At 48.5% G+C, this 26,780-nt stretch overlaps 1 protein-coding gene across 1 annotated transcript in view; it reads left to right on the top strand.

The window, feature by feature from the left end:
• The window catches only part of TMEM132D (transmembrane protein 132D), an 844,637-nt gene that overhangs the window by 813,109 nt on the left and 4,748 nt on the right, over positions 1 to 26,780 (top strand). The window contains exons 6-8 of the mRNA XM_032244203.1: positions 18,623 to 18,828; positions 21,279 to 21,552; positions 23,919 to 24,110. Of these exons, the coding sequence (XP_032100094.1) occupies positions 18,623 to 18,828; positions 21,279 to 21,552; positions 23,919 to 24,110 (672 nt within the window). The remainder of the gene's footprint in view (positions 1 to 18,622; positions 18,829 to 21,278; positions 21,553 to 23,918; positions 24,111 to 26,780) is intronic.

The raw sequence follows: 26,780 nt of genomic DNA, 5'->3' as shown, positions 1-26,780 counted from the left end.
CTCAGGCTGATCTGTGCCAACAAGGAGAGGCGGGGCAGAGCCACGGGCTGAGCCGCACTTCCTTGGTCCTTCCCCTTGCAGCTCCTCCCCTCCTCTTCTCTCCTTACTTAGGCACCTCATGGGGAGGGGGGTGACTGTTAGCGGATTGCAGGTGCTTCTGGGGCGATGTGTTATGTTTTCACTTGCTGGTAGATAGTTTGCTTTATCATTATTCATACAACCCAATTTATATGTCTAATGTTCATTGGTATATATGTTATACAAAAAACTCAGAGAATTTTTTAAAAGGCTTAAGAGTGATTCACTTGAGGTTAACAGGAATCAAAAAGCTTCATGGTCCAAAGGAATGAATCTCTAATGGAGAACTTTCTAAATTGTGGGGAGGGAGGGTTGACAGGTAGTGGAGCTGGCTGTTTGCCTCCTTTGCCCCTGATGCTCACATCAGAGCACATGGGGAATCCTCAGAATCCATGAGTATCTTCAGGAAGCAGACAGAGTTAAATGCAGCAGAGATTAACTGAGGACAGCAGCTGTGAAGGATAAAGAAAGACGGAGCAGGAGTAGGCAGGCTGAGCTTCAGGATGCGATGCAGGTCTGGTCCCTGGGAAAGGAGGATGGGAAGGAGGGAGAGCTGGGCAGGAAATCCCTGACTGCAGGAAACGCTGGGAAATCTCGGGCAGCCAGGCAGGAAGTGTGGCCACAGAGGTTGCCCATAGAGGAGCCTCATATGGAGTCCCGGCAGCCTCCCTGCACCTCGATCGTGCTTGGACACTGGCCAGGTGCTTTCTGAAGGCCCCTGAGGACAGAGGCTGTGGTGAATGATTCCCCTCCTGGTGACTCCCTCTTGAAGGGACTTGAAGGGGCGTTTGAACAGCACTCCCCCATGGCTGCCACCCCACACTGCTGCATAGACCTCATCAGACGACACCTGCCAGCAGAGGGAGGATGTATCAGTCCGTTTTCACGCTGCCGATAAAGCCATACCCAAAACTGAGAACAAAAAGAGGATTAATTGGACTTGCAGTTCCACAAGGCTGGGGAGGCCTTGGAATCATGGCGGAAGGTGAAAGGCACTTCTTTCATGGTGGTAGCAAGAGAAAAATGAGGAGTAAGCAAAAGCAGAAACCCTGATGAACCTATCCGATCTCATGAGACTTATTCACGACCATGAGAACAGCACGGAAAGGCAGGCCCCCATGATTCAATTACCTCCCCTGGGTCCCTCCCACAACACGTGGGAATTCTGGGAGCTACAATTCACTTTGAGATTTGGTGTGAACACAGCCAAACCATATCAGAGGGTGACTGCATGAATTGGATGTTTGCAACATGCAGGCAAAAGTCTAAGGAGTTTGCCTATATTCATGCATTTACTTTTAAAACCACCCAGTGAAGTTGGTACCATGATCATCATCCCCATTCCACAGAGGAGGCAACCAAGGCACAGAGAGGCGAAGTGACTTGGCCAAGGTCACACAGCCAGTGAGTGAAAGAGCTGGAACTATGTTAACACAGGACACCAGATCCAAAGCCTAGCAATGCCTTAGTTTTGTCCAAAAGGAAAAACCCACCCAGCCATTCAGACCTGGAGTCTCTTGCTCCTGCAGAAGCTCTGAACATATCCTGTTGGTGTCCCCTAACACCATTGTGTTTTGCCATCCTTATTCAAAAGGAGTTAATTGTATTTACGTTCAGTGATAGTTTTCCATCTGCGGTCATAGTACAAAGTTGTGTTTTTTACATAAAAAAAAATTGATTCTTGAAGTCTAGTTAATAGCAGGCAGCCTAGAGCGTCTAGGGGTAAACAGATGTTTGCAACTGTCTTTGAAATAAGTCATAAAAGAAGATGAATAGAGGGCTGGGGAGTGGACAGATACGCAGTGGAGCAAACACAGCAGAATGTCACTTAGAGAAGCAAGGCAGTGGGTATTTGAGTGTGCACTGTACAATTTATTTTTCTCCATGGTTAACTTTTTCATAATAAATTCTCGAAAAAAATAACCAAAATATTGAGAACTTGAGACAACATGTGGGCATGGTAGTAATTCCGCAGGTAGACTGAGCCCTGCTGAAATCTGGGAAATACTGCACACATGTGAGCGTTTCTAGAGCCAGGGAGTGCTTCCCCAGAATTGGCAGAGGAGATAGAAGAGTCTGAATGAACCAAGCAGCTCAGGGTGTTCCCTGGTGCCTGAGCCAGCCGCAGTCTCTGGGGAGGATCCACCTGAGCTGAGTCACCTTCCTGCTGCTGAACATCACAGCCACAACCTAAACAGGACCGGGAGCATCATCTACAAACATGTTGTCCACTACCCAAGACTTTCAGATCTGAGTCATCTTCCCAAGCCCAGGAATGCCACCAAGACATCAGGTCAAAAAATAAAACAAAATAAAGCAGGCAGCCTGTCAAGGCCCCACCTGCCAAAATCAGGAGGAAAAGAAAAGTTTCAGGAAGTTTTCTAGATGTGACAGGTGAGCATGGAGCAGCCAGTGATGCTCAGCTTGAGGGTGGTGTTAGGAGAGAGCCTGTGAATACCAAACGCTGGGAGATGGGAATGTTCTGCGGCAACAAGGAATTAGTCTAGTCTTAAGAAATAACTGCCTTACCAGTTGGTAGGCACAAAAATGCTGCCAATGCTTGTAGATGAACTCTGCCTAACAGTCACTGAGCACATGCTATGGATAAACTGCTCAAATTCCATTTCCCAAATTCCAGCCATAAGGATTTCTGCCATAGTTGAGGACCACGTATTGTTATCAATACTTGTATTGATGCATTCACCTTTATCTCATCGTTAGTGGTAATGCCGTGAAACCATGGTTTTGATATCTAGGTATATATTTCTTTAAAAATAAAGTAAATTCTTAACTCTTAAAGCAACACATAGCTGTGTCCTCAGACATAATAAGCTGGCATTCATTATGTTATGCATTCGTTATGAATTATGTTCATAGCTAATGTATGTAATGAACATATGTTCATAACTAATGCACGTAATGAGCACCAGCTTATGAATAAGGACTGTTCCAACCATACTAAGCCACTGAACATCACAGTAACCCTCAAGTGCAAGTACTGTTATCATCCCCATTTCACAAGTGAGGGGACTAAGGCAAGGAGAGATTCAGCGACTTGCTCAGCTGTAGCCACAGGGCTACCGTCGGGCTTTGAACCCAGGCATCCGGCGCCAGAGCCTGTCTCAGAATCTCTGCACTAAACTGCCTTATGCTCATCCACGCCACAGAGTCAGGTGTGTACCACTAGCCACACTTGTCTGTGAGCTGAGAAACACTCCTGTGAGGTCACCAGAAGTCAGACAAGCTTGCTTTCCTAGTCCAACACCCTGCTGCCCTCTTTGAGATGCTGGTGAGGCTTCTTTCCCTAGAAGTCAGAAAATGTCACAGATATCTATCTGCAAAGCCAAGGAACTGGCAGAGAGTGCCTTGGCAGAAGGGGCTGAACGGAAGCCATTTGATAGATGGTGTGTAGGAAAGAGTTGGTGGTTCTGTTGGTCCACAAATACTGAGTGGGAATAAGTCCTATGCAGAAGTCCCAGAATGCCTTGTGCTTCACAGCCTGCCAGGCCGAACATCAGACCAGAGGGGAAGCCCAGCATGTATAATGCAGGAGGGTTTCTTTCTAGAAAAATGTTAAGAATGAAGGTCCCATGAAGTACTTGGCAAAAGAGCCAGTGGTATGATAATGCAACATTATTTTCCACTGTTATCAAGTCAAGAACCATCTTCCAGAAGCACTATGCACAGTTGAGCAGGTTGTGCACTGCAGGAGTCGGGCGGAAGGCTGCCATCACACAGATGTCCAAATCTGGAAGAAGCAGCCCTCACTCCTTTCTGAGAACACCTTGGACGATGGCCTGGCTCAAGCGTGGACATCCTCTACCAACAGGCACAGGGGCTGACAATGGCCACTTCCTATTACCTAGGAGACTGCAAGCATGGAAGAGGCTGTAGACAACCTCCTCAATGCAGATGAGCCATCCTGTGGTTGCTTTATGCTGATTGCAATCACACAGACAGAAGGTCGGGGTGAGGGCTGAGGAAGAGAGGAAAGCCGTGCAGAGGAAGTCTGACTCATTCCCACACGTGTGGAAGAGAAATACGTTTTGTCTGTGATGTTTCCAGAGCGTCTTCTTCCCTCTAAGGCAGACAGGTTTGGTCTGCCTCTCCCCCCCGCCGCACCTCCAGGACATGGTGAATGAAAATACACTCTTGTTTGCTCATCTGTCCACACTGAAAGGAGAGGATTCTTTTCCTCTTCCTTCCTCCTGTGGCCTCCCTTTGGTCACTGTGAGGCAAGAGCAGTGACCACGATGTGATGATCCAGTGCCCTCCACAGACCAAGATCTGGGGAAGGTCTGTGTGTGATGTAGGGACCTTCAGGGATAGAGCATTCTGTTTAGAGCCACAGATCTCAGGAGAGACGTAATTGTCCCCACACCCATGTGTTTGGCACATCTTCAGGAGCGGTTATTTTTCATGAGGGTTAGGGCATGCTCTTTCATTTCATGGTCAGACGTCAAAGGTACTAAATGCCCTGCAATGTCCAGGACAGGTCCATGGGACAAGGAATTGACCTGTGTTCTGGCTGGGTTCAGTGGCTCACACCTGTAATCCCAGCATTTTGGGAGACTGGGGCAGAAGAATCACTTGAGTCCAGGAGTTCCAGACCAGCCTGGACAACATGGTAAAGCCCCATCTCTACAAAAAAACAAACAAACAAACAAAAAACAGGTGTGGTGGTGCACACCTGTATTCCAGGTACTCAGGAGGATGAGGTGGGAGGACCACTTGAGTCCAGGAGGTCAAGCCTTCAGTGAGCTGTGAATGCGCCCCTGGACTCTAGCCTGGGTGACAGAGCGAGACTCTATCTTAAAAAACAATTGCCCTGTGTTATTCACAACTTGCAACTGTCCCATCAGACTAGAGGGGAAGCTATAGCTCCCCGCACTGTAGTGGTGACCCTCCAGGTCAGGCGTCCCGCAGGCAATGATGGGTCAGTACCCCAGATGGCCCTCATGTTGAGGCACCTACATCGTGGGCCTCCTGGGCAGGCGAAGAAGACAAGAAGAGTGTGCACTGACTCTTAAATGTTTCCAATCAGAGGTGACACCCATCACACACAACCATACATTTTTCGCAAGTGCAAACTCAGGGAATATTTTGCCTTTGTTATAACTTTATTGAAAGTTGTTCCCCACACTGGAAAATCTCATCAGCAGCTACTAAATGTCAACATGTGTTCAATCTGCAGCATTTACAGTGATTATGAAGAGACGTTTTCTCATGTGGTCATGCTCAAATGGCATGTTGAAATATGGATCATTAAATTATAAATGCATTTTATTTGATTTGATACCCAGTTAGAGCATTATATTAATCTTAATAAAATTACCTTGTATGTATGTGACGTTATCTGAGGATTCCACCTCAGCGCTGTAAAAGAGGAGTTTTAAAACATTTGTTAAGCAATGGAGATATCATGTCTGATAGGACTGCAGGCCACTGGTTTCAGAAACTTCCTGTTGGTTTTTATCGTGTGATGGTTTCAGAAATTTGGTGCCATTTCATCATTCCCATTAGAACTCTTGCACATGAATTCTCACTTTTATCCATTCATGTATCACCTCTTTCTTGAGTGCCTACTATACGCCAAGCACTGTTCCAGATGATACAGTGGGTAAAAAAAACAGCTAAGGTCTTGCCTACCATCTCAATTAGTCAGGATCAGTTAGGTGATGCTGCGGTAACAAATAGCACCAGAACCTCAGCATCCTTCTGCAACATGCCTCTGTTGCTCATGCAAACACAGCAGTGGTGACTCTCCAGGGCTGACACCCCCCATGCAGGGACAGCTCAGCATCCCAGAGGGCCTTCACATTGAGGCACCTACATTGTGGGCTCCTGGGCAGGCGAAGAAGACAAGAAGAGTGTGCACTGGCTGTGAAATGTTTCCAATCAGAGGTGACACTCATCACTTCTTCTCCCATGTCATTGGCCAGAGGCAGCCACACGCCCATACTACACGTAAGGAGATGGAGCATGCCGTCCTCCAGTGTGTCCAAGAAGGAGAGAGCAGTGGGAGGAGATCTGTATCTCGTCATTCTCAACCTTCTCCCAAGCCCACAGATGCATTTCAGGTACGGTGACTACACCTCACACAGGCAGTCTCCATTGTATTCATCAGAGTATAACCAAGAGACCAAATCTGCATCAGTCATTTATACAGAGAGATTTTAACATAAAGAATTGTTAACTAGATATAAAGCTACTAACTCTATAACCACAAGGGGAAAAGGAGGCTTGGGTGACACCATGGAGCCTGATGCCTAAAGCAGCCACCACTCCTGGTGCTCAAGCAACAAAGAGGAGATTGGAATTACCCAAACCTGGAAGCTTATAGATGTCCTGTGGGTCTGGGAACCCCTCCAAGGAAAGCTCGATGCTCAGCTAATGCTGGCCCCTCCACATCTGGACATGGAAGCCAGGCCTCTGAGGTGGGGGGACTGGCCGTGAGGGAGTGAAACAAGGCTGGCTTTGCAGAAACTGGGAACTGGATCCAGCTGCCGCTGTGGGAAGGGGCTGAGGCTGTACAGTGAAGCACGACTCCCGTAATGCTCATGGGAACAGCAAGAAGACAAGGAGCCCGGGAAAAAGAGAAAAAGGAGCAAATACCTCCTTCTTCCTCCAGCCCAAGGCCTCCTTCTGATTTCCCTCCCTGGAAGAGCCTGAAAGAAAACAGCTGGTAAATCAGACATATGCTGATTTTATAGTGTCACAAAACAGAGCATGCAAGGTGGATTTGGAGCTCAGAGACAATAACTGCTTTTCATGATGTTTACGTTTTTAAATGTGCTGATATGTATGCCTCCTGTGTCTCATTTCTACAGAACAAAATTCAGTAATTGTTTTGGCGTATGCTGCCACACTCCGTTTATGGTTACCCTAAATGTGCTGGGAAATGCAGCCTCTATCTTCCCAAGACTAGAGCCTTGATTCTGCAAAAGTTTCAAGGGATATAAATCGGAAAGTGGACATTTAGGTCAAATATGAAGCCCTGTTAACTTCATCTTCACTTTCACGGCTGGGTCAGTGTCAAAAATATTTTATGATCCCAAAGAGAAGAAAAAGGTCTTCAGTAGTTTTCAAAAGTGGATTGTGGGTTTTGTTTCCCAGGAATGTTGGGTTTAGAGAAAGTTTTAGCAAAGGGAGAAACAAAGTTCAGTGCCTAGTAGCAGAAGAAATGTCAGTCCATTTAGAGATTTTTTTAAGGTTGCCAGTTTTTCCTCTTTATTTTTGTCTCTACATTTGTGTATGTGTGTGCATGTGTGAGTGTGCACATATGTGCATGTGAGTGTGTGCATTGCATGTGTGTGCATGCATATGCAAGTGTGTGTGCGCATGTGTGTATTGTGTGTGTATGCATGTGCCTGTGTGTTTGTGCATGCATACGTGTGTGAGTGTGCATGCATGTGTACATTGTGTGAGTCTGTGTGTATGCACGTGCCTGCATATGTGTTTGTGTGTGCATATGCAAGTGTGAGTGTGCATTCATGTGTGAATTGTGAATGCATGTGTATGCATGTGCCTGCATGTGTGTGTATGCATATGCAAGTGTGTGTGTGCATGTGTTTGCATATTGTGTGAGTCTGAGTGTATGCATGTGCCTGCATGTGTGTGCATGCATATGCAAGTGTGTGTGTGCATGTGTGCATTGTGTGTATGCATGTGCCTGCATATGCAAGTGTGTGTGCATATGTGCATTGTGTGGGTCTCTGTGTATGCATGTGCCTGCAATGTGTGTGTGCATATGCAAGTGTGAGTGTGCATGCGTGTGTGAAATGTGTGAGTGCGTGTGTATGTGCCTGCATATGTGTGTGCGTGTGCATATGCAAGTGTGTGTGTGCATGTGTTTGCATATTGTGTGAGTCTGTGTGTATGCATGTGCCTGCATGTGTTTGTGCATGCATATGCAAGTGTGATTGTGTGTGCATGTGTGAATTGTGTGAGTGTGTGTGCATGTGTCTGCATGTGTGTGCATGCGTCTGCATGCATGTGTGCATGCATGCATATGCAAGTGTGTGTGTATGCATGTGTTTGCATATTGTGTGTGTGTATGCAGTGCCTGCATATATGTGTGCATGTGTGCATATGCAAGTGTGTGAGTGTGCATGCATATGTGCATTGCATGTGTGCATATACACGTGCCTGCATGTGCCTGTTTGTGTGCATGTGTACACATGCGAATGTGTGTGTGTAAGTGTGTACATGTGTGTGCATGCGTGTGTGTGATTACAGGTAAGGATTTTTCCAGCAGGCCCAGAAAGAGAAGAGTGAGTGTCTGCATGTGGGAGACTCGTTTGCCATCTCACCGGCCTGCTTCACAAACGCAGCCCATTCACTTTCCTTTGTGCTCCTTGGGGACGAGAAAGATATCAAGAGCACACAGGGAAATGGACCAAAACATGCCCAGGCAAAGGTCATCTCTGCCACCTTCCCTGTCTCACTCCCCAAGTGCCTAGGCTGTCATGGAGCTGCCTTGTTTCCATTTGCATTCCATTCCATGGAGAGAGGGAGAGAAAAACAGCAGCTTCGAATCACGAATTTTATCACATACACAGAGAAGCGGGGGATTATGACTCACGGTGTCCAAAAGACCGGTGGTTTCTCTATATTTTCAAAAATATTGTTTGCATGTAATTGTTTTTATTTATAGTCAGAAATACGTCAAAGGACCTGGGTTGGTGTCAGCGTTTTTCCTCCTATTTTCCACGATTCCACTATCAGTACAAATGCCATTGTCCCTGGAATCTCACTGTCCTGATAAATGAACTGTCACAGCCTGGGTAGAAAAAAACACAGCACAAGGTAATGAAACAAGCAACCACCTCGGAGTGAGAAATCCTACCTCCAAGCCTTAGACCTGCGGCTCAGTAACTAAGCAACCTCGGGAAAGGTAGCGTATTGTTCTGATTCTGAGGAGCGTCAGTTTCCTCTTGTAGACAGTTCTCTAACCTGGAATGCTGGGTGTGGAGACAGCTGGAGTTGTTGACTCTTTCCTTGCCAGGTGCTCACATTCCCAGGGGCTGCAAATGTAAGTGCTGGTTGAAGACAAGAGGGAGGGGCGGGCCTCCAGTAACTGGAGGTCACAGAGCTGCTCATACCAGCTACCAAAGCCAAGGTGACACAGCTCTTCCAGCTCTGCCGTCTGTGGCTTTGGGTTAGCAGCATGAAACCATGAGTGTTTATACTACAGGAGCTGGTTTATACACAGAGCTGGTTGTTCAACATTTACTGGCACACCATTGCCTTGAAGCCTGTGTCTTGGTAGTAAACAGATTTTCAAGAGAAATGCAGATTTTTAAATGTGAAATGTTCCTCTTCTATGATGCTGAGTTTGCTAACCTTACCCCACGTCCAGAGAATTGCAAGGGCTTCTGGGCTCGAGGCAAAGAAGCTGCACAGGGCTGTTTGTTGGAGGCCTTGCCAGGATGAACCCATGGACCGCGGGCGCTGTGAAGCTTCAATCCCTGCCACCGCCTGGGGCCACAGAGCTTAGATCCCTGCCACCACCTGGCGCCACAGAGCTTAGATCCCTGCCACCGCCTGGCACCACAGAGCTTCGATCCCTGCCACCTACCCCCAGACAGCTGTCCTTTCCCCAGTGCCTCCCTCTAGGATTTGACCTGGAGCATTTGAATTCCATTTCGTTTAGGTTTTATTTAAATTGACCTTTTTCTTTTCATAAATGGAAGGCACTGGCCAAGGGAGTCAGGTGACAGTTTTCTTAACGAATGAGACTTTCTGCATTGGAAGCTCTCCATAGAACCAGCAAAACGGCTCATCCAAGTGCCTCAGCCCCAGCTGCCTCATCTGTCAGATACAGCCAATACCTTCATTCACTCAAGGAAAGATTATTGAGGCCTTATTACATGCCAAGCATTGCTAGAAGATAGAATTGGGCTGGATGATTTTTTAAAGTAACTTTGTCCGCAGAAAGAGAAGTTAGGAACATTCACTACCATCCTCAGCTGACTACATTGCATCAGTCAGACATAAAAACCCACCGTGGGAATTCTCTGAACTGACCTCAGATCACCATGAGGCACGACCTGGCAGCCAACCCATCAGCCTCACAGATGCTCTCCAAGTCTTCTGCAACTTGCTGGGATCACCTTGACCTTCAATGACCTAATGAAAGTGGGTTTAGCCACGTGCGGTGGCTCATGCCTGTAGTCCCAGCACTTTGGGAGGCCAGGGTGGGCAGGTCACTCGAAATCGGGAGTTACCAGCCTGGCCAACATGGTGAAATGCCATCTCTACTAAAAATACAGAAAATTAGCAGGGGCTGCTGGTGGGCGCCTGTAATTCCAGCTACTCAGGAGGCTGAAGTGGAAGAATCACTTGAACCCAGGAGGCAGAGGTTGCAGTGAGCCAAGATCGCACCACTGCACTCCAGCCTGGGCAACAGAGTAAGACTCTGTCTCAAAAAAAATAATAATAAAAATAAAGTGGGTTTGACTCCTACTTTTTTAATGGAATATAAAATCTATCCTTTCCAGTATCTTACAGATTTATGCCAAGGTGGGATCCAACATAGGAAAAGGTTTCCCAGGCTGGGTGTGGTAGCTCACGCCTGTAATCCCACCACTTTGGGAGGCCAAGGTGGGCGGATCACAAGGCCAAGAGATTGAGACCATCCTGGCCAACATGGTGAAACCCTATCTCTACTAAAAGAGGCGGCGCGTGCCTGTAGTCCCAGTTAGGGGGCTGAGGCAGAAAAATTGCTTGAACCCCAGGGGCGGAGGCTGCGGTCAGCTAAGATCGAGCCACTGCACTCCAGCCTGGGTGACAGCAAAACTCCCTCTTAAAAAAAAAAAAAAGAAAAAAAAGAAAAAGAACAAGAACAAGGTTTCCTAAACTGCATCTTGCTGAGAATTCCTCTACTCATTCATTTTCCTGCAGACTGGATAGAGCCATCTGGAGGTGGAATTGTGCTGATATTCAACATGGCCACCATGTAAATGGCAGTTGCTGCTGGTGAGCTGAAAGGCCCCCATGTGGCCCCTCAATCTGGCCTGGCTTCCCTGTGAGGAGGCATCTGGGGGGCTAGTGTCCCAGGAACATACATAGGTGGAAGGTTTCTCATGACCTGGCACCAGAAACCTCAGACTTCTATCAAATTCTACTGGTCACGTGCAGGGAGCCAAAGGAAAACTTCCCTCTACCCTCTGAAGTTTTGCTGAAAAATCCACTCACAAAAGGCAGATTCATAGGAGAAATGGCGTACAAATTAATTAGCATGCGTGGAGAGAAAAGAACCACAGTGTTGTTACCCCCCCTCCTGACACAATAGGGTATACAGGTGGTATGTACCCTTCTTCTTAGGGGGAAGGAAGATGGGAACATATGGATGGTTTTAGAGGGGCAGGAAATGATTTTTAGAGAAATTCAATGGGCTTGAAGAGTGGACGGTGGCCTGGGCAAAGTCTGTAGGGCCTGCACAGCAGGAAATGGTTTGTAACAAAAGCCTGTCCAGCTGTGTTGACAGACTTCCATCTTTCTTCCTGCGATATGAATTCAGTGGATAAAAACTCAGGGAAAGCACCAGAGGCACTTGTTTTCTTCTGGTGGGATCTGGGCTTTAGGCAGATAAGGGACCCTAAGAGAACTTCATCCTGTGCTTGGAGACAGAGGACTGAGAGAGGGTTGGAGGGTGATGGTGGGAAGGTTAAAGAGACCTTGAGCAGCTGCCTCAGCTCAGCAGGACCGCGGCGCATATTTTGAGATGTTGGTTTCTGAGCCCCAACACCAGCAACTCACTCAGGCCAGCCCAGATTCAAGGCGAGGGGATTAGACTCCACCTCTTTAGTGGAGATGTAACAGGGTCACTTTGGAGAGGACATGGGCAGGCAGGAGAGACTGTTGTGGCCATCTTTGGAAAATGCAGCCTGCCACATATGTTCACCTCCCAGAGTCTCAAGGTTCTTTATCTAGAAAAAAAGGAGATGTCATACCAGCAGCCTGCCAGGGCTGTTGTGAAGGACCGTGGGGTCAGTGGAGTTTAAATACTGCTTTATCTTACTGTAAGACTCACTTCTTGGTAGAGACCCTCGAGAAATAGGCATTTGTGCACAAGCAGGTAGGCACAGGGACATTTGTCACTGCGTGGTTTGAAAAAGCAAAATCCGTGAGGATGCAAGCCCTGTGAGCCATTTCAACATCAGCATTTCTTTTTCTTTTTTTTTCCCCATTTATTTATTTTATTGCTTTATAGGTTTGGGGGTACATGTGAAGAACATGTAAGATTGTTGCATAGGTACACACGTGGCAGTGTGATTTGCTGCCTTCCTCCCCATCACCTACATCTGGCATCTCTCCCCTTGCGACCTCTCCCCAGCCCCCCACCCCCCACCGTCCCTCCCCTATTTCCACCCAACTGACCCCAGTGTGTAGTGCTCCCCTCCCTGTGTCCATGTGTTCTCATTGTTCAACACCCGCCTATGAGTGAGAACATGCGGTGTTCATTGCAGCACTGTTTACAATAGAAGAGCAGAACACCATCAGCATTTCTAGCATTCGTATGAATTTTGATGCCTGGTTGTTCCAGCAGCACTTTCTGGAAAGGCTGTCAAAGACTTTTCCTTCATTGAGTAGTCTTTACTCCTTTGTCAAAGATCAGTTGGCTACATTTATGCAGGTCTGTTCCTGGGCTCTCTTTTCTGTCCTATTCATCAATTTCTCTGTTCTTTCACCAACGCCACATGGTCTTGGCTATTAGGGCTTTCTAGGAAGTCTTGAACCTGAGTAATGTCTGTCCTCTGATTTTATTCTGGGTTGCATCCTCACAAAAATTAACTTACAGTGGGCCACAGAACTATATGCGAAAATGCAAAACGATAAAATTCCTGGAAGATAACATGGAGAGAGTCTAGATATCATCATGTTTGGTGATGGCTTTTCAGATATAACACCAAAGGTGCAATCCATGAAAGAAAGAATTGATAATCTGAACTTTATTAAAATTAAACACTTCTGCATATGCAGTTTTTGTTTGTGAATACAAGCTTTCAACTTGAAGGACACCAGAATGACACCCAAAAGATGTGTTTTTGACATTAGAATTATGTTGAGTTAAAGGTAATTAATAAGAAGCAAAGGCAGGAAAGTTCTCTCTACCATCTCCTTTCCTACCTAAAAGGACAATATAAACTCTCCTTTTCTGGAGATGATTCTAGACTATGATTAGCCCAGAGTTGACACGAGAAAAGAAAATGTGCAAACAAACCTGTCTCCATCAGTTTCCCCATATATTTACCTTCCTGTAGTTTCTCAACCATTGGAGGCCTAAGGCCATTTCCTTTCTGCTGTTATTTCTCTATAAAATTATTGTGCTTTGTGGAAGATGCTACATGCACCCAAATTTTAGTCATCTCTTTGAATTACTCATTCCTAAGTTTCTTCCATGGATATAGGCAATGTAAATGTTGATAACTTTATGTTTTTCTAAAAAAGAAAAATTTCCGTTCATTTGCAGAGTCATAAAAGCTGTGTCATGGAGCTCAATGGAATACATTTACAAACAGGGCTTAGAATACTGGTTCTTCACATGGCCATGGGGGGGAACATCACACACCGGGGCCTGTTGGGGGTTGGGGGACTAGGGGAGGGATAGCAGGGGGTGGGGGGATTGGGGAGGGATAGCATTAGGAGAAATACCTAATGTAGATGACAGGGGATGGATGCAGCCGACCACCACCATGGCACGTGTATACCTATGTGACAATCCTGCACGATCTGCACATGTGCCCAGAACTTAAAGCATGATAAAAAAATTTTTTTTAAATACTGGTTTTCAACTGGGGGTGCTGGTACTGCCCTGGGTTCTTAAGCAGTGTCTGGAGTCATTGCTGGCCATCCCGCTGGGGAGAGGGATGCTGCTGGCGTCGGAGGTGGAGGCCGGGGGTGCAGCTCAGCAGCCTACACTGCCCTGAACAGCCTCCTACAGCAAAGAACCCTCCAGCCCCAAATGGGCAGGGGCTGAGAACCCAGGCCCAGACCAGCACCTGGCACGTGGCAAGAGCGGCTTGGGTGGATTGTTATTAAAATGATTTCCTCTCAGACCGCTCATTAGTGACTGTGAGAACACAAGTGTGATCTCATGACCCAGGCCACATGGTGGACAGTTTTGAGGACAAAGAAAAGAGAACATTCACGGAATGCATTATTTCCTCTGACCCAGGAAAGGACTGAAAGTGGAAATTTGAGGTTGTGTAAAAATGTTCTGTTTTCATTTAAAAATAACAGAGCTTCCTGGGAATTTGAATTTCTGATTTCAGAAGAAAATAGGCTATAGAATACAGAGTATATACAGAATCTTCTGGTATAGATGATTCCAAAAACACCAGAATATCCCTGTTCCATGTCATAACTAAGAGGCCCACTGTGGCTGACATGGAAAGAGACTCAGACTTTCTTCCAGAAAGTGCCATCGCTCAGCCTCGAGGAGTGCTGGTAGCAGGCAGCCCCCAGTGGTTAGCTCCTTGGGGGTCCCTGTGTTTTGAGCTGAGTCGTGCTCTTTTTCAGGTAGCCCTAGCTATTAACAGAGATGGTGGTTCAAGGGTCTGATCACTTTCACCAAAGCGGGGCTCTTCCCCCCGTACCCACTCTGCTCCAGACCCCTCAGGGGAGCTAGCAGAAATGTTGCCAGGTCTTCCTCTTGATCCCAGAGCTCCCACTGCCATCCTGGGTCCTTCCCTTCCTCCTTCATGGATATTAAGGCCTCATGGACCTTCTGTCTCAGCCTCTGCTCCCCAGAGACCTCAGAATCTCACTGTGCATGCAACGGATGTGAGGGTAGACCCTGGACCCAGAACGTCCTGGATTCTACTCCCAGTTCTGAGGCATCCCAGCTGAGTGAACTTTAGCAAGTCACCGACTCTCATCATGCCCCAGCTTCTCATCTTCACAATGGGGATTGTAATCATGCCGACCTTGCTGGGTTACTGTCGGAATCACTCAAGTCAGTGCCGGTGCATACCCGGGAAGGCTGCCAGGTAGACAGTTGTCCTTATGCCAGCTCTAACACCTGATCTGTGAAGCCCCAACAAGGAGCTGGCTCTCCCGAGTTCCCAGCTACTCTCCTCTCCATGCATGCTGGCCGGTCTCTCCTGGAGCAGGGAAGCGGGCTCTAGGGATTGAATAGCTGACTGTATTTGTCTGCACAGCTGACTGCATAGTCTCCTAGGCTTCCCATAAAAAAATTCCAAAGATCAGGTGGCTTACACACACAGCTTTATTTTCTCACAGTGCCAGATGCCAGAAGTCAGAGATGGGGTCTCTGCAGGTTTGGTTTCTCCCTGGCCTGGGGGCAGCCATTTCCCACTGTGTTCTCCCGTGGTCTTTTCCCTGTGCATCGCTGGTCTCTCTGCATGGCTGAGTGTCCTTGATCTCTTCTTCTTAAAAGGACACCAGGCCGGGTGCTGTGGCTCATGCCTGTAATCTCAGCAATTTGGGAGGCTGAGGCTGGTGGATCACCTGAGGTTAGGAGTTTGCGACCAGCGTGGCCAACATGGCAAAACCCTGTCTCTACTAAAAATACAAAAATTAGCTGGGCGTGGTGGCGCTCACCTGTAGTTCCTGCTGCTCGGGAGGCATGACAATCGCTTGAGCCCAGGAGGCGGAGGCAAGGTTGCAGTGAGCCAAGATTGTGCCACTGCACTCCAGCCTGGGTGACAGAGTGACACTCCATCTCAAAAACAAACAAAAAAAGAGGGCACTGGGCAGATTGCGTTAGGGCCCATGATGGTGACCTCGTTTTTACTTAACCACCCCTTTAAAGACCCCACCTCAAAATACAGTCAGATTCATTTGAATTTTGGGAGGGAACCAAATTCAGCCCACAATAGGCTCAAGCTGCCTCTTTTGCCCTCTGTACATGGAGCGGCCCTGCTGACCTGAAGTCCCTCTGCGCCATGTCCCTGCCCCCTGCCATAGCACGTCCTCCTCCAGTGTGTCCATTTAAAACTGGGTCCAGTGTGTCCTCCAGTGCATCCACTTAAAACTTGCTTATCTCTTGGCAGAAAAGTGTGTGTTGTTCATTAACAGGTACACCTGACTTAGGGAAAGTTGTTTCCCAATGAATAAGCCTAGTATAATGAGCCAAAGTTCTCCTCTGATTAATTAGTACCATGTGGCAGCCCCTCATGGCGATAGGACACTAAGCGTCAATGTTCTTATCTGGAAAATGGGGGTAAGGGTATCATCTAATGGATATATTGTGAGGATTCGGTGGAATAAGTTATTGACACTTAGTACAGTACCTTGCATGTAGCAAACAATAAATATTACCCACTACTATTACTGTTACCACTATTATTAATGTGACATATAGAGAGAGGGACATAGTTTGACTCTGTTGCCCAGGCTGGAGTGCAATGGCGTGAGCTTGGCTCACTGCAATGTCAGCATCCTGAGCCCAAGCAGCTGGGCTTACAGGTGCCACCACGCCCAGATATTTTTTTTTATTTTATTTTTAGTAGACATAGGCTTTCACCATGTTGGCCAGGCTGGTCATGAACTCCTGACCTCAAGTGACCCCCATTTTTAATCCAAGACAGAGACCAAGCACAAAAAGGCACTACCTAACTTGAGAATTGGAGGCAAGCATTCCTGTAGGATGTCTACGTCTGCCAAGTTTGAGGGAAGAGAAAAGAAAATTTCAACATCCTTAGCTTTAGTTCTTAAAAAAAAAAAAGAGAGAGAGAGAGAGAAATATTAGAAGAACATAAATTTTACCAAGATTATTTAAATAAGATTTAAATTCATACAGCATTTAAACAGAAAAAAAGGAAGTGGCATTAAATTCACATAAGTGCTGGATTATGCACACCGGAGTCAGAAATATTAACCATATCCCCCTAATGGAACAGTGCGACTGGCTGGAAATGGATTACAAAAGGGGTTCAAGAGTTTTAATAGATCATCCCTTCAAACCATCAGCATTGTAAAGTCGCAGTTAATAAATTATTTGACATGTACAGTTAGTCATATTTTAACCAGAGGTAATGAGCAGGTCTTGCCGGCTCACCTAGACCGTGACACTGCTCCAGTTCGTCTCCCAGAGGGACAGTTTGGAATGTTTAACAATCTAATGCAATGGACAGAGCTCTGAAGGGAAGGATGGGTGTCCGAATGCTGGAGGGAGTTCTGCTGCCTCCAGCTGTTGCGGGAACACAGCTCAGATTTTCTCTCCAGACTGGGATGGAGTTGGGGCCAGGTCCTCTCATGGGGCACTAGGCTTGTGTCTTCCTAAGCTCACCTAGGATAAGGAACCTGCATTCCAAGAGCCCAGGTGAGCTTAGGTAAGGTCCCCAGAGCCTAGGTGAGCTTAGGAAGGGTCCCCAGAGCCCAGGTGAGCTTAGGAAGGGTCCTCAGAGCCCAGGGGAACTTAGGGAAGGTCTCCAGAGACCACATGAGCTTAGGAAGGGTCCCCAGAGCCCAGGTGAACTCCTCTAAGGATGAGGATATGGATATCTTTGGGAGCCAGTGGATATCTTTGGGAGCCATTATTTAGGCTGCCACACTCCCCCAAAGGCATGTCCCAATTCTTGTTTAGGATGAGAACTAATGGACTCATTGCCCTCCCCCGGGAAAGCTGGGAGACAAGACAAGAGAACAAAGTCCTTACATTGAACTTGGTTCTTCCCGTCAGCGCTGGCATGGAGGAGCCGTCTTGTGCCAGGTAGAAGTTGACAGCCTGGGCTCTGGAGCCAGACTCCCAGGGCTGAACCCTGGCACTGCCCTTCCTGGTAGAGAAACATAGGCAGGCTCCCCTAGTCCCGACTTCCTCAGCTGGAATATGGGAATGGCAGTGGTGCCTAGCGTTGTGGTTGTTCTGAGTGTGAAATGAATCCATGTATTTGGATTCCCTAAAAGGCAGAGCCTGAGACGTGCACTTGAGAGCAGGCGATTTATTTGGGGAATGGACTCTGGATGCAGAATCAGGGAGTGAACAGCAAGACAGGGCACATTTTGAAAAGCCAGCAGGAGGTGCATCATTGAGCTAGCTCACATGGCAGCAACTTCTGTGAAACCCCTTTGAGCCTCTCCAGGGAACTCTGCAGGATGGGGCTCAGAATCCACCCCTGTGCCTGGCAGGGAAAGTGATCTGCACATGGTCTGTTGAGGACATGCTCAGGATGCACCTGCGTGGGAGTGAAGAGAGTGGGGTGGGAAGAGGAGAGGCTAAGCGAGGTCAGCTTTGGGTGCAGCACAGCCAGCTCCACGAGGAGCTCTTAAGACTTAAGGGCAGTCTTCTATGGAAGATGTGGGATGAATTGTCAGCAACACACTTACAGCCCCTGGGGAGGAGTGCACCAACCCAGCCACAGGGACCCCAGGAATCCCGGGTAGGCTCAGAGAGCACCTGTCATAACAACATCTGCTATGCTCAAAAGCAACAGCCGATATCTACTCCACACCTGGACGTCCTCCCCACAGTAAGTGGTGTCCACCAGCCAGGGTGTTTCCGTTTCCTCCTTGGGCCACATGATGCGATGGAGGCTCACCTTCCCCTCCCCATTTCTCTCTCACCTCTTTACAGGTCTCTGACAGATGTGACTATGTCTTTGTCAATGGGAAAGAAATGAAAGGCAAGGTGAACGTGGTGGTGAACTTCACCTACCAGCACCTGAGCAGCCCCCTGGAGATGACAGTGTGGGTGCCCCGGCTTCCGCTGCAGATCGAGGTCTCGGACACCGAGCTCAATCAGATCAAAGGCTGGAGAGTGCCCATCGTCTCCAGCAGGAGGTGGGTGTTCCCCTCAAACTTCATGGCAGGCTAAGAAGGAAATGTACAGGGTGGTAAATTCGGGCATGGCTGGGTCTGAGGATATGGTACCCTAAAGACCAAGCCTCCCTCCACTGCTCAGCTTTGATTTGCTCTGTGTTAGCTTCATTCTCTATCAGCATTTCTCAGGAGGTTCCAGGCTTCCATCCTCTCTTCTCTGCAACTCCAGCAGAAAGTGGCTCCTCTCCTTCCCACCAGTTTCAGCAAAGTCCTGAATTTCAGTCTGATCCTCACTGGGATTTTGTACCCTTCCTTATCTAGTTACTGTAGCCAAGTCTCTCGGACATACTGCATAGCTGGCTGGACTCCACCAGCTGAAGCCAGAGGAGCTGGAGGGGGAGGTGGACCAAGGCTGGATGCATGGGCAAATTCCAGAAGAAGGGAAAATTGATGCCAGAAAGAAGGCACCGGATGTCCCTTGGAAGGACATCTGACAGGGTCAGCCGGATCTGAGCTGCCTCTCTGTGCTTCAGTGTAGAAGCTCTGAGCTCTCTGCCTGGTGAAACGAGGTCTGAGGTTGCCCACTGAGTGTCTGATACATTACCCCCGTGGTGTTTGGTACAGCCCCAGGAGTCTCCAACACCTACCATTTGGCAACCACGCGAGTACCATGTAAAGAAGGTGGTAGGAGCCAGGCTCTTCATTCACAGACTTTGTCATCTCTGAGAAACCGTGTGTAAGGATTCATGCATTAGGGACATGTTGATTGCTAAAAGGAAGTATGTGCAGCAGAATGAGACAAGGAAATATTCCTAGAGTCTGCATACTCAACAGGGGGTGGAGAATTGGTGCTTATCTGAGGAATAACATATATTCCTCTTCTTGCAAGCTCATTCCTTTAGTCCTGTGACCCCCGGGAGACGTGACGCTTCAAGGACAAAGCCTGTGGGTCTCGTGGACAGCTGGGAGCTGGCTTCCGCAATGATTCTCTCTTGGTTGTTGGGGTTTCTGGTGTTGAGTTGGGGCTGTGGATTACAGAGTGGCCATTGGTGCTGCAGAGGGAAGAGACTGGAGGGGAAGATTCACCAAAGACCTGGCTGAGTCTGACCGCAGTGCATCCCAGGTGCTGCCACAGCTTCCTGATTCAGACATGGCAGCAGAGTGAGTGTGACAGGGAGCAGCTGCTGTTCTGATGGAGACCGAGATGGTGCCCTCAAAGGGCCGACTGCACACGAGGCGCCAGATGTTGAGGAGCAGCTGACATCTGTCTCCTGCCATCCACCTTGGCCTTCTGTGCCATACTTACCGCATTTGGCCTCACCTTTGGTTAAACATTCACCCTTGTTGTGTGCTGGGGTACAGAGCCACACCATTCATCCCTGGCCCTGTCACGTGAGCTGGCCATTCTGTCTAACACAGTGGCTTATCCTAAAGCTTAGTGGTTTAAAAATTATCCCCAAACTTAATGTGGCTTAAAAGAACAACATGCGGGCCAGGCATGGTGACTCATGCCTGTAGTCCCGGCACTGAGGCTGAGGCAGGCACATGGCTTAAGCCCAGGAGTTCGAGACCAGCCTGGGCAACACAGAGAGACCACATCTCTACACAAAATTTTACAAATCAGCCAGGCATCATGGCTTGCACCATAGTCCCAGGTATTCAGGATGCTGGAGTGGAAGGATTGCTTGAGTTCAGGAGTTCGAGGCTGCAGTGAGCTGAAATTACACCCCTGCACTCCGGCCTGGGTAACGGAGCAAGGCCCTGCTGCAAAAAGAAAAAAACAACGTGCATTATCTCACAGTTCCGTGGCTCTGGAGTCCAGGCATGGCTGAGCTGGGTCTTCTGAGCAGGGCCTCTGCCAGGCTCAACCCACGTGTCAGTGGGGCTGGGGTCCCGTCTCAAGGCTCACGTGGGGAAGGATCTACTCTAGGCTCACTGGTGCAGGTGCTGTCTGGTCTCAGTTCCTCGCTGGTGCTGGCCAGAGGTCACTCTCAGTTTCTAGCTGGGTGGAAACCTCCACAGCACAGCTCACAGCATGCAACTTCCTTCATCAGAGTGAGCAAGTGAGAAGACCAAGGACAGGCAATACAAGCAAGACAGAAGTCACGGGCTTTTCAAGTCTAGCCATGAAAGTGACCAGCCAATCACTTTGCCATAACTTTTTCACTGGACAAAAGAAACTAGGTCCAGCCCACACTCAAGGGGAGGGGTTTACACGAAGCAGACACCAGGAGGTGAGAGGGGTCACTGGAAACAGCTGAAACCCTGCGTGCTGCACTGATCATGCTGATGGGTCAGTGCTGAGGCCAGTGCAGTGGTTAGTATCTGAATTTCACCCCTGCATGTCTGCCTGTAAACCCCTTGAAGGCTCATGGCTTGCTTCCCTCTGCAGCCCCCACCAGGCTCCACACACAGCCCCTTCTAGAGGACCCACAAGTAACTGTCTACGAACTGCACTGCCTCTTTCACAGGCCCGCCGGGGACAGTGAGGAAGAGGAGGACGATGAGCGGAGGGGCCGCGGCTGCACCCTGCAGTACCAGCATGCCATGGTGCGGGTCCTCACGCAGTTCGTGGCTGAGGCGGCCAGCCCTGGGGGACACCTGGCCCACCTGCTGGGCTCCGACTGGCAAGTGGACATCACGGAGCTGATAAATGACTTCGTGCAGGTGGAGGAGCCCAGGATCGCCAGGCTGCAGGGTGGACAGGTCCTGGTGGGGCAGGAGCTTGGGATGACCACCATTCAGGTACAAAATCCCCAAAGCAAGCTCTGTCTTCCCACCTTTGCTCCGCTCAGAGGAGAATTCAGCTGTCTGTCATTACTGGGAATAGGATCTAGTTTCAGGATGGGTAAATTCAAAGAAATTGTCCAGTAAACAATACGAGTGATGCCAGCTGGGCACAGTGGCTCATGCTTGTAATCCCAACACTTTGGGAGGCCGAGGCAGGCAGATCATCTGAGCTCAGTAGTTTGAGACTGGCCTGGGTAACATGGCTGGAGAGGGCCAGCTGCAACACTTGGGTTTTGAAACAAACACTTTTACAAAACAGTGTTCTGAGAGGCTTGCAAGGGTTTGGTCATTTACCTCCCAGCTGAGAACAAAGCAAGAGTTTGTTTTCTTTCCGTACACATGTAAGGGGTACAAGCAGAGTTTTGTTTCCTGGACATGTCGCATGTCTGCCTTGTATCCATCACCCAAATAACATACACTGGAGCCAAAGGAAGAGCTTATTCCTCAGCAGCTGCCCCATCTGCAAGCGAGGCGACTGTCTTATCAGGCAATCTGTGAGGTTTCTCAAACAGCTGTGCCTGAGGAATCGTTATAACTGAGACTAGATTGGATCATGGAAGATTTAAAACATATCCATTCTAGAAAAGTGGCTGGTATATATAAAACTTCATTTTATCCAAGGAGGAAAATAAATGGATTTGGGCTGTAGACCAGGAGCCACATGCTCAGATGAGCTCTAAAAGCCCAGATGCTGCCATCAGTGAGGAGAAGAGGCTGGGTGTGAGCTGCAAGACAGCAGCTGACTTTTTCTGTTAGAGAGATAACAGGGAGCGGTGAGGCCTGTGGAAAAGGGGCAAGCTGTTACACACAGCAAAAGCTGCCAATAAGAAATGTCCACCGCAGCCATACGTGACAATTTTCCAGAAAAGCTGGAATTCTGTGTTTTTATATGAAATCTTCTGGCTCTCTAAAGGGTCATTAATTCTATTTTAAAATATGATTTGTGTCAGACAAAACATATCTGTCTCACAGATGAGAGCTTGCAACCTCCAAAACTGACTAAGAAGTTGAAAGGCCTGAATCCCCACCGTAAATCGATAGGCTTGACTGATACTGATGCCCAGAAGCTCACAGTGAGATGAGAATTCGGTATTCACATCTTCCCTTAAGTGATCATTTCAGTGCAGGGAGGAAGAGACATACCGTTCAGAAGTCAGGTGTCGGGGAGAGGAAGCAAGCCAGCTTCTCACACATTCAACATGGACATTGTTTTGGAGAGGCATCTAGTCCTGCGAGCCTTGCTTCTTTCTTTTATCACTGCATCCTCCTGAGTCATAAATTCACTTGTCCACTTTCCTCTGGGGATGCGTCTCTCATGCTAGCTGCCATTTAAATTATCACAATCGGACCAGAAAGTGAAGGTGGCATTCGGTTAGAAATAAGGAGCTTTGATTCCTGGTCTGAAAGCATCCTGGGAAAAGTGCTGCCTTGACATACATCATAGATATCACCAAAAACATGAAGGAGAAAGAGCTCCAGACAGCAGGAGAACAGAGGCTGGGTTACACGCAGCCATGAGGAGTCTAAGACAGCTCTTCATTGTTTGGGCGAAAGTGAGCGGAGGAAGAGGTGATGCCACAGAAGTTCCTCAAAAGCAGATTTCCTGTTCAGGGTCTAAACCACACACAAGCCTCATTTCCCAGGTCATTCCAGGCGTCCAGAGGGGAAATGAGGCTTGGAGTTGGTCTCAGGCGTAGACACTCATCACCTATGTTTATCAGAACACGCCGACCACACCCCACATCATCAGGCATCACGCGCAGCATTTCCCAGAGTGCACAGCGGGGTCCCCAGTGACACACAGGACTGAGGTGGGCCAGCAGGCTCCACCTTCTAGTTGCACATTGGTTTCCGTGTGCAAGAGAGAAAGTTATCAATATGTTACCAGTACACCCAACCCATTGTTCACTGATGGTAGGAAGGCTTTAAAAAACCAAACCGTTTAAGTAAAATAAATAATGTTAAACAAAATACACAGTAAAGAGTGGAGACATGATCTGTGCTGTAGAAGAATCATAAAGTTAACAGTCAAATGAAGATGTCAGCTCCTCCTGTCCAGGATGCAGCACGGTGGGAAATGGAGCTGAACTGTGGGGTGTGGGGAGGGGCCAAGCCCTATCTGCCCACTTCTTCACACCACCTCACTGTTATGCAAAATATATGCTTTGGCAGGCAGTATCAGTGGGAAAGACCCGTTCTCATTCATTCTGGCTCACATGGTGCCCTGTCGCCACCTGCACACCGGGCACCTCCTCCTGCGACTGGAGGAAGTGCCCAGACCACAGAAAGCCTTTCCTTGTCATGTCGCTTCTGCCCTCCAGATCCTGTCTCCTCTGTCAGACACCATCCTGGCTGAAAAGACCATTACTGTGCTGGACGAGAAGGTGACCATCACGGACCTCGGGGTGCAGCTGGTGACGGGGCTATCGCTGTCCTTGCAGCTCAGCCCAGGAAGCAACAGGGCCATCTTTGCCACTGCGGTGGCTCAGGAACTTCTGCAGAGGCCCAAACAGGTATGGAGGAGGGCTTGAGACACACCTCAGCAGGGGTCCCACACCAGGTGGATCAGACACCAGGCAGGCGCCACACCAGGCGGGCCCCACAATACAGTGGGATCACACATCAGGCGTTTCTCCACCTGCAAAGGGAGCTTCTGAAGCGGACGACTGCTCTGCGTCATGTTTCCCAGCTCCCCCATGCAGAGATGAAAGAAATATATACATACATAAGGGCTGCAACATGCAAAAAATGGGAAGCCACCAAGGGGCAGGAGCCCCGGAGGGAAGGCCCGCCCCTCATCCATCATCGTGCAAGTGCGTGCAGGTGATCACCGGTGCTGTCCACGCCCTTCCTGCTTCCACGTGGGCGTGAGGGCACATGCAGGCCGAGAGCAGGTGCACAGCCTGCTGCCAAGGTCCTGCTGGAGTGGGGGTGCCAGACCTGCTGAGTCTGTGGGGAGCCCGTGGCAGGAGATCGCTTTCAGACCATCCATTGTTCAGCTCAAGGCAGAAACAGAGAACCGACGTCAGTATGGATTTCCTTTTATTTGGAACCAGTGTGAGCTAAGAGTGTGTTGTGTGTGTGTTTCTGTGTTTTATGTATGTGTGAATTGTGTCTATGTGTGTTGTATGTGTGCATGTGTGTCTACATGTGTTATGTATATGTTGTTTTTGCTTTGTCTATGTGCATGTGTATATGTATGTGTCTTGTGTCAGTATTTTGTGTTGCTCATTTTGTGTTGTGTGTGTTTGGGTTGTATGGGAACTTGTGTGCATGTATATGTGTATGTGTGTTGTGAATGTATTGTGTGTATGTATGCATTGTGTCTGTGTTGTATGTATGCATTGTGTCTGTGTGTTGTATGTGTGCACATGTGTGTGTGTGTGCTGTGGGTCTATGTTGTTTTTGCTTTATGTGTGTCTATATGCATGTGTCTTGTGTCAGTATTGTGTTGTATGTGTTGTATAGATGTCAGTGTGCGTGTCTAAGTGTATGTGTATGTATGTTGTGAATGTATTATGTGTTGTGTGTATGTGTGTGATGCATGTGTTCGTGTGTGGATACAATGGCTTACAAGGGGACTGTTACAGAGGACCTTTGAATGTAGTAAGTTCTCCTCTCTCATTAGCAGTGGATAAACTTTTCTTAGAACACAGGGAGCTGGGTGAACTTTGCTTAACAACAAAACTCAGTGGTTGCAGGTGGTTAGTTCTTTGTGCCCATGAAAAGGGATCCTCCTCCCACAGGCAGCTGGAAGCCCCCAGCCGTATGGGACATTGTTCTGGCCACTTTCCTTCTGGATCAGGAAACTTTCCTGTGCACTCCTCCTCAGCAGGTGAGGTCCCAGGCCTGCCCTGCCTGCGTGCACCAGCTGCGGCTGCGACCATGTTTGAGGAGGCAGGAGCGCCACACTGGACGTGCCAAGGGGCACAAAGAGACTCCCCACTTGCCCAGCCTGCACCTGTCACGCCATGCTCCCCTCTCAGGCACACGCTAATCTCCTTGTCCTTATACGACAGTCTTTGTTTGCAGAGTTTTGGGTTAGAAAACACTTGAAAGTGGATGGTCCCAATAACAGATATGAATTCTTGGCCAAAGCGAACCTCCTTTTTCTCAAGAAAGGATGCCAGCCGAGAGGCATGTTACAGATAGCAATGAAGAAATAACCTGAGGCTTTTCTCGGTCTTTGTGGGAGATAACATCCGCTGGCCGCCAGCGAGGCATTAAGGAAGGGATAAGATGCAGCTAGAAGGCGGCCAGAGGGCTAATCCGTTCCTGCCATGTAGAGCTAAGCATGCTACCCTGAGATGTGCTCATAGGCGGTGTGCAGGGCTCTTACTCCTTGCATGCAGCTTGGCCCTGGCAGAGCTGGTTTTGGAAAATCCGTTGTGCGTTTGAATGCTCTGCTCAGATTTCGTGGTGGATGGAGAGAACCTGGTAAGTGTCACATCCAGTGGCCTCTGCACTGTGCCTGGGCAGGATTCTCCACTTAGCAGGTAGTCCAAGTCAGCCTCTAACAGAATTAGTATTTCTTGGCTGAGCTGAATCAAGGAGCAGAGGCCACCAGCCACGTTTGAGGAGCCTTGCTTCTTACTTTCAAAGACTAAACAACACCTGTGTAAAACGTCTTCTGTCATGGTCAGGTGGGTTGTAAGAGAAAGAAATCCACTCAAGATTAAATAACAAGGGATGTGTTCTGAGGATTAGAAGTCTCACAGAACCCAGCTGGAAGACCTCAGAGGAAAGGGAAGGTCAACACTCTCATGCCCACTGTCTCTCCTGTGTTTTCATTTTGGTCTAACTCATTATTGTCTTCCTGTGGATAAATCCTCTGCCCAGAMATTTGCTTATACATAATCCATCAGAAGGCTTCACTCCCTAATTTTATATCAGCCCCCACTACACATCRTCCCAAGCCTAACTTCTTCAGTCTTGTTTTTCTAATTTCAAGTTTGAGAGAGAAAGAGAAAGAAAGGGGAGAGAGAGAAAGAGAGAGAGAGAGAGAGAGAGAGGAGGAGAGAGGGGAGAGGGGAGAGGGGAGAGGAGGGGAGAGGGGAGAGGGGAGGAGAGGGGAGAGGGGAGAGGGGAGGAGAGGGGAGAGGGGAGAAGGGAGAGGGGAGAGGGGAGGAGAGGGGAGGAGAGGGGAGGAGAGGGGTGGAGACGGGAGACGGGAGATGGGAGAC

The sequence above is a fragment of the Sapajus apella genome, unplaced genomic scaffold (genome assembly GCF_009761245.1).
Source record: "Sapajus apella isolate SASKATOON/1434 unplaced genomic scaffold, GSC_monkey_1.0 scaffold2, whole genome shotgun sequence".
In the NCBI taxonomy this organism is placed as follows: domain Eukaryota; kingdom Metazoa; phylum Chordata; class Mammalia; order Primates; family Cebidae; genus Sapajus; species Sapajus apella.
Note: the sequence above shows the minus strand (reverse complement) of the source record. Positions and strands in the feature narration are given on the sequence as shown.